Raw genomic sequence first — 8,893 nt, forward strand, 5'->3', positions numbered from 1 at the left:
AATTGATAAAGGCAAGAATTCGTACGATGTGAAAAACAATGTTAGATCCGCCGTGATAATAAATCCAACCAAATTGGCACCAATCGTTATTCTCATTGTCTCTTTGGTCGTTTCTTACGCCACTTTTTAGGTGGTGTATTAGACCCTTTGTATTAAAATTCTGTAAAATAATCAAGTACTGTGAAGGATATGGAGACCTTCATATTCAATTTTGAGGCAAATACCTTGAACACAAAGCTTACATATAAGTATAACAAGTAGACTCAAGAAGATTTTAGAAACCGAACCAAAACAAATCATTTTTAGTGGTTGGTTTGGATTTATTTTTCTGAAAAACCGATCCAAATTGATTGTATGGGGGACGATCAGAAATGAAGTGATGAAGAAGATCAGATCAATTGTTGAAAGGAGAAAATGAGACAAAAAGTTATGTGGAAATGAAAATTTGATTTCCAATTTCTTTCAAAATCCGGACAAATTAGTCTCTATTACATGGCATTGAGTTGTTGACTTACGCCTCTAACCACATAAAGTTAACAAAAAACCAATACGTTTTTTTTTTCTGCCTTGCGAGGGGTAGCAATAAACAGTTGACCACTAATAACTAAGTTAGTTACATGTTTCTCACTCAATTTATCAATAGAATATTATTAGTGCAGAGTCAAATTGTTGTATCTTTCTTTGTAATACCAGATAACTAAAGGAAAATCAAACAGTCAAACTAATTAATTAAATTAACTTAAACTATGCAAAATACAAAATCTCCTTTCATATAAAGCTTGCTTGAGACATGGAATGGAAGTGTCAAACCTTCAACGAGAAGCAATACAAATAATTCTTTATATGCTAGAATAATTATGCCTAGGAGAGAGATATAATTGAACAAACAAAATAAAGAGTCTTAATTTAATTTGCTTTATGTTCACTTCTTTCTTTTGGCAGAAAAAGCATCAGTGTGTCTCATAATCCAGAATCTCTCTATTTCTTCTGCTTTACGACCTGGAATGCGACCTGCTATCAAATTCCACCTGTTGCATTGTATAGTTTCTATAAATCAATCTTTTCATAAAGCTTATATGACAAAATAACATGTCTCTAAAATGTCAAAATAATATTTTGTCCACCAAACATAGATCATACAACATAAAAAGTTGCTCAATACTTTAAAGGTTTGTCATATGTTGTTTTGTATGATATTATTGTGTTCCGTATTTACTTTTTAGTATATCAAACACACCTTTTTCCTTCACGGGTTTCTAATTAGTTCTAATAACTTGATCTTTTAGTATATGATACTGTTTGCATGTTTGGTAGCATGATGGATTTGTCGAAATCACGTTGAGTCATCATAATTTAATAAAAGCTATACTCTATAGCTTTTGCGAAATCATAATGGATCACCGACCATGATTTTGAGAAACCCTCGGCTTCTTTATAATTGTAGTTCTTGCAGAATTATTTGTTCTTATCTATTAACCTTAAAACGTCAAAGCTTCTTAAAATAAAAAAAAAAAAAAAAAAAAAAAACCTCAAAACGTCAAAGGAATATAGAGAAATTAAAGGAATAAATATTACCTATCTCCAACTAGGTCGTACATCCTGCGAATGAGATCCTCCTCTTGCTCGCTCATCTCTATGAACTCCCACTCAGTGCTGCTCACTTCTCCACCAGCTAACATTTAACAAATAACAAACATTCAATATACATTCATACAAGGCATGTGTTCAGTTAATTGCTACACGTATAAATAATTAAAACCATAATTGTCTCAGACTTGAAAATTAAAAGACAAATTGGAAAAAGAAATAAAGAAAATAATGGCATGTGTGTGTGTGTATTGGGGGGGGTAGATTAGAAACCACCTTCAGAGGTTTGACTTGTGTTTGGGGAGATATTTGCCTTATTTTGGGAATGGGAACGTCGTTTTTCTTCCATATTTTATCTACCTGCTGGTGGTTACTGGATGATGTAGAAACAAGAAGGGGCAGAGGCTGCGGTTTAATAAAGGTGAAGCTGAAACATGGGGAAATTTATAGTACGTATATAGCTCTGCCCCCACGGTCAGTCAAACTAATGTTAATGTTAATTAATAACTTTACTTTACCTTCTAGATGCCATGGTAGTATGAATGAAATATGCACAACAACTAGGGTACGTTCTAATTAACAATTAACGTTGTTTAATATTCAACGCCATTTCCACCATATGTATATGTAGATAAAACTTTTTAAATTCCTCATTTTTTTTGTAATTAGATTTATAATTCCAAATTTCAAATAATAAGAGAAGTGTTTAGGGTCATTATTTTGTTAACACTCTTTTTAACATTCATTTTTTATTAGATGAAATTAATATGAATCCTACATTTTAAAAAAGTGAGTCTCATATAAAATGATGTAACTCTTGTGAATTTGACATAATAAATAAGCGAGTGGTAAATAGAGTATTGAAAAAATAATGTTTCTAGCTTGTACTCTTCAAATAATAATTATCTCAAGTAAATAAATAAAAACTTAAGAATAAGATATAAGATATAGAGTTGTACCAAAAAAAAAAAGATATAAGATATAGAGTTACATCTTTCAAAGAAAAAAGATATAGAGACGAATAATAATAACATCATAGTTTTATAAATTTTATTTCTATGTGTTGGTATTTCATTGATTTATTAAATACTAAGGTTGAATAATTATATCTTCACAAGTCTTTGAATATTCATATTGTAATCAATGAATATAGAATATCACATGGTTAGTGTGTTTGAGTAATAGTCGATAATTGAATAAATTTATGATGGTGGAACTATTCAACTCTTCATGAAAAAATATGATTTAACATCTTACGACTATTCATAAAATAATTGACAAAACCATTGCAATCCTACATGAAAGAATTGTGTACTTTCTCAATGGATATATGTCTTCGGATATGAGCAATATATGACTTAACTCTAAGAACTTTTAACTATTGTAAGAGACTTAATGTCATTGCATGCATATTGGTTAAGGCTTAAGAAAGAATGAAAGGAGTATCATATGATTCACATCATATAATCATTCAAGAACATCAAATCAATATTAAAAAGATGACTACAAGCGGTAAGTTTTTTCACATAGAAGCGGTGTCATAAATTGATACAACTAAATTAAGGACTAATTGATTATTTATGGGACAAAATATTTGTCATCATGTGTAGTATGTTCTAAATATGTGTTATTTGAGTTTTCATTTGTTTCATACACATTTCTTTAGAAAATAATATTTCATACACATAAAACAAAAACAAAATTGATTGTAAAGTAAATTGTAAAAATGGAGTGAACTTTCCAAGTTGTTCTCGTGGAGTACGAAATTTGATATCATTTGTTGATTCTTTTATCGGAGAAGATATATATGTTAAACTACGCTCCATTAACATATATCGACTTAAATAGAGTTTGTACCTCCTATTTTGCCAAAACCGCAATTTTGGGTTTCCTATCTCTGGTTGTGCAATTTTGATCCCTTGTTTTAATTTTTTTGACTAATTCATTATTTTAACCATCTAATTTGATGACATGATAATAATAAACTAGTTGCTCCTAAACCTTTTGTATCATTTTGGCTGATCTTCTTTTGACACTATATAGTTGATCTTTACTCAATTTAACACCTTAATTTTTAAGAGTATCAACAATCAGATCATTTATTATTTTCATGTCAGGTCACCTAATATATTGTCATGTCATCAAATTAGATGATCAAAATCATGAATTACTCGTAATTTTTAAAACGGGCCAAACAAATTATGGTTTTGACAACATAAAGAACTAAAATTACATTTAAGCGTAATATATATAATTTCTGCTGTGAGTTCAACAAAAACAAATTGCTGTCAAAATAATGTAGTTATATATATAGCTAACTGCTTGGTGCATGGGTATATATCACATGTAAGGAACTGGTACAAACCGATCGATGTAACTTCATAATGCTATAAGTATATGAATGAACTTGATTGTTAGTTATATATTTTGGAGAAAAATTAGGTACAATTCCTTAAGTGTTTTTTGTATGGTTCTTAATTAAAAGGTTTAAATGTGTCATTAGTCCCTGCACTTTCATCAGATTTTGGCATTGGTCCCTGCACTTTTTTTTGTTTGGCATTGGTCCCTGCACTTTTTTTTGTTTGGCATTGGTCCCTGCACTTTGTAAAAATATTGGTATTGGTCCATTTGTTAACTTTCTGTTAAAAAAAACACAAAACCAACGGAGTGCCACGTGGCCCAATCATTTCACGCCACGTGGCACCAATATCAATATTTTTACAAAGTGCAGAGACCAATACCAATATTTTTACAAAGTGCAGGGACCAATAACAATAGTTTTGTGTTTTTTTTTAACAGAAAGTTAATAGAGGGACCAATATCAATATTTTTACAAAGTGCAAGGATCAATTCCAAACAAAAAAAAGTGTAGGGACCAATACCAAAATCTGATGAAAGTGCAAGGACTAAAGACATATTTAAACCTAATTAAAAATACATATTTTTTGAATATAACAAACTTTGAGGAAATCACAGTGAATTTAGTTAAGAACCATACAAAAAGCATCTAAGAAATTATACCTAAGTTTTCTCCATATATTTTTACCTTTTTAGAATGCAATTATATGCATTTCAGAAAAACAAAAATGACACAACTCTCTCTTTATATAATAATAACCGCCACCCAAATATATATATATATATAGAACTTATGTTCTTTTTTATTCTATTTTCAAAGTTAACATCATGTACCCGTATATATTATTATTTTCAAAGTGGACTTTCTTTAATTTAACTTTAATTTTGTTTCTGATGAACTAATTGTTGTTTTTTAAAATAAGATTATGTGATTAACAATTTTTTATTTTTTTGTCTAATAATCTATTGGCTATAAATTCAATTATTAATGTGAACCAAAATCCGGAGTTCAAACTCCGACCTTTATATTTTGTAAAGTCTATGTCAGTTGAGATATTTCAATGTATTACGATATATATTTTTTGAAGAAGCTAAAATAACCCCCTCAAATTGTTATCAGAGATAATCGAATTTGAGACCTTGAGGAGGAACATCCTGCCATACTCCCAATCCCAACTTCCAAATCAATACCACTAAATCAACCTAAGTGGGTTCGTGTTACGATATATATAATATTATTACTAATGGTGCTTTCAGTTCATAACGAAATAATGGTTGAATTTGGGAAATTAGACAACTATTCTTATAATAATCAAGTAGACATATCTTTTAATTTTAATTAAAATTTAAATATTTATTTATCATATTATAAAAGTTTAATTCATTTCGCTAGACGCAATCACATTACTACGTCCATAAAAAAATAATCACGTTGCTTCTTGGTGGTGATAGATTCATTTTTTAAAATTTAGTTGACTGGTTGGTTACATTATCCAATTCTAGAGCTTGCTTTTTTAAAAGGAATAGAATAAGGATAGATGACTGTAAAAGAAAGTGAGCTCCTTTGCTTCTCGATAGTCGATAATCCCTTCTTAAAAGTTCATAAGTTCTAGAAAGCCATGGGCCCGCCCATGTCTTAGACTTGTTGTCAATCATGTTTGTAAAGATTTTGTTAACTAAAAATAGATATACTACGTATGGGCACAAGTTGCACAATATTTAAAAAGTATTAAGTGATATAGCTAAGAGTTAAATATATTTTTAATCCCTATAAATATGCCTAATGGTTTTGGACGAAGATATGATATCAATCTCACTTGTGTATTTTACTCTTTGTGTTCCATTCTATTTCATTCATTTTATGCAAATCTAAACAATAGAATCTAATTATTTACTATTCCATTCCATTCCACCTCATCCTATCAATCCAAACTAATGTTAACTTTGTCTTTTCTTTCAATTTTTAGTTGTTGAACTAGTTCCCATGCACCGGTTAGCATGACTCATACAATATAAGTGCTTATTTGGATTCATGGTTCTTCTATCATGTGAAAATGTATACATGTCAAAAAAATTAAAATAGTAAGTTTATATTGGATTATTTATCAACTACATGTGAAAGCCAAAGCTACATATTGATTAGGATCTTGTAGATGAGTGTTCTGAGACACTCTTTAAACATTTTAAAATTAACAATCATTTTTTTAAAAAAAATTATATATTTTAAATTCCAATATATTAAATACATGTATTTTTATAAATACTTTCCATTTATGGTTTTAAAGAGTCTCTCGGGAAAAAAAAACGTTAACATTTTTCTATTGATTATTATAAAGAAGAGGCCTACATTTTGAGCTAACATTAGACTTTATTTTTACTGTCCATTAGACTATGTTGTTAAAAGACAAAAAAAGATAAAATTTTAACATTGAAGGCAACTTTGCACATAATAAGAGCAGGACCTTGTGTGAAGATGAAAATTTCAAATTAAGAGAACTATATTATTAGTGATTTGACATTTATCATCTTCTAGAAGTATTTAGAGGTGACATAATGGGTGCATTTGTTTTAGCTTTAAAGAAAATATATTTTGTGTTAGGAAAATCTAGATATTGTTTGGAAAAAAATTTGAAGCTATTTATATTTGTTTACAATAAAAAAAAATCACTTTTAAAAAAAAATTGATTTTCAACTAGTTCATGTCTTAAATTGAGGTGTACCGGTACTCTTGCTTCATAAATCTATAAATTAACGATCAATTTTATGAAATAAATAATTATTTGTCGGCATTTATATTTTAGAAAATATGATTTCAGAAGAAAAACGCATCATTCACTGTTTATAAGAATCATAGTAATTTTTTTACATATTATCGTATAAAATAATCAAAGTTCTCTATTATGAGCGATAAAAATTAAAAAAAAATATTTCGTTTACAATTTTGATGGATAAGATTTAATCATTATAATTATAAATTATAAAAAATAATATTTTTCTTCAAAAAACAACTCATATTTACCTATAAAATTAAAGGGTTAGTGTACCGGTACACTCAAGTTATGTTGGGTGTATCCGTAGAATTTGCCTTAAAATAAATAGCTTTTAAAAAAAATTAATCCTAATAGGTTTTCATTTTAGAGTCAAGATAGAAATTATCTATTACAAAATTAAAATTGCTATGATAATAGAAAAGTGTAGAAATTATCTAAATAAAAGTGTGTATTAATTAAGAAGCTTCTACAAGTATGTATAGAGTTTTCTACTTTGTACCTATTAATATCTCCTGTACTTGTGCTTCAAAAAAAATCTTTTGTACTTGTCATTTTGAAACGAGAGGAACTATGAGTTGTCTCTTAAAAAATACTTCCCTTACTTTAACAAAAGGGAGATGAAGAAAAACAACTGAAATCCTTGAAAGCAACTCCAAGTATCGCAGAAGAAATCCTACCACCTCATTAGTACAGAAAACAAAATTTTATTACTTTTATCAGATAGATGATAGAAAAGAAAAATCAAAATTTAGCTATAAAACAAATGTATTGTACTGATTAAATCCTTGTTTTGAAAGTCATTAATTATGATGATGAATATGCAGTGACGAAGTGGTCCATTGGTTAGTATTTTGGTGGATAGTAATGGTGATGCGAGTATTGTAAAGAGGAAAGCTCAAGTTTGATGTTAATAAATTTCATGAGTACGTGAAATGAATTCAATGCTGAAATTTAAGATGAATATTGTTCTTCTACAGAGGGGATTTTACACCAACTAAAATGTTCATAATTAAAGTAGTTACAATGTTGGTGTAATGTGGTAAGTAATGACTTATTATCTCAAGTTTAGAATCGGTGCAAAAATAATGTGGTATGTAATGCTTTTGTATTTACTGGCTTCCTGCGTTTCTGGTTTGATTTTATGGGATGAGGGCTGCTTCCTGGTGTTCTCGGTCGTCTATGATTTTTTGCAAACTAGTTTTGGGCTTATTTTTGCTCCCTGAAGCCAATTGTCCTGCAATTCTGGGGGTGGGGGGAGGGTTGGGGAGATTAATATTTGAGTATTAGGAGGTTGTTATTACTATGTTTCTTTGTACTGATTTGGCTAAAAATGTAGACTATATATGCTTCTTAAATTCTCACAGTTATAACACTAACATTGTATTTATGTCAACTGTTTTCAAATACAGTGGTGTATTTTGCATCCTGATTTGGCTGGTGCTGTTGACTATGCTTGTAGTTTATCAAATTGTACTACATTGGGATATGGTTCTTGTAATGGTTTGAGTCTTCTTGTGCATTTAATATGTATTGTCAAGTGAATAATCAGAAAGGATTGGAATTGAGACTTCTCTGGTTTGGCTATTTTACAGATCATGATTCATGATCCATCAGAAAGTTTTGCTCAAGGATTCACACAAATCCAAGAGGAATCTATCTGTTTAATTCATCTGACTAGTTTATAATTATTGAATTGACGGTGGAAATTGATTCATCTTTATCCTCGCTCTAGGAATGTAGAATAATTTACGAGATTTGGCTCGGTGTCTAATTTTACCATTCTTTTTCATAAATAGCAGAAGAATGAATAATGCTTAAGGACAGACTTAATGTTCGTGTCCAAGACAAAGTGAATATATGTTGATGTTCATATCAGTTTATTAATTTGAATTGTCTAGCTTTTCAATTGGTTCTGTGTGCTTCACTGCAACATTATTTATTTCCTCCAAATGGACATTGTTTTTTTGTTCCATGTATTGCTTCCCATATTTTGCTTCACTGTGTTAATTGATCAATGTGGTCCATGCACCTATGATTTTTCAATTTTGGAGCTCTTAAATATTGTGGTCCTTCATAATTATTAGAGTCACGAACTTCACATGATTTGTATTAAATGTCAAATATTACTTGAAGTTGCAGATTCCTATACTACAAATAAAAAATTCAAAGATGAACCA

At 29.3% G+C, this 8,893-nt stretch overlaps 1 protein-coding gene across 1 annotated transcript; it reads right to left on the reverse strand.

Moving 5' to 3' along the window:
- Window positions 1-698: 698 nt before the first annotated feature.
- LOC11432217 (transcription factor TRY) lies at window positions 699-2,021 on the reverse strand. Its single transcript, XM_003610961.4, has 3 exons — window positions 1,864-2,021; window positions 1,576-1,672; window positions 699-1,028 (listed from the first exon to the last, which is right to left on the reverse strand). Exons 1-3 carry the CDS (start codon window positions 1,934-1,936, stop codon window positions 923-925), a joined length of 276 nt encoding a protein of 91 aa, XP_003611009.1. The 5' UTR covers window positions 1,937-2,021; the 3' UTR covers window positions 699-922.
- Window positions 2,022-8,893: the final 6,872 nt, after the last annotated feature.

The sequence above is a fragment of the Medicago truncatula genome, chromosome 5 (genome assembly GCF_003473485.1).
Source record: "Medicago truncatula cultivar Jemalong A17 chromosome 5, MtrunA17r5.0-ANR, whole genome shotgun sequence".
NCBI lineage: Eukaryota > Viridiplantae > Streptophyta > Magnoliopsida > Fabales > Fabaceae > Medicago > Medicago truncatula.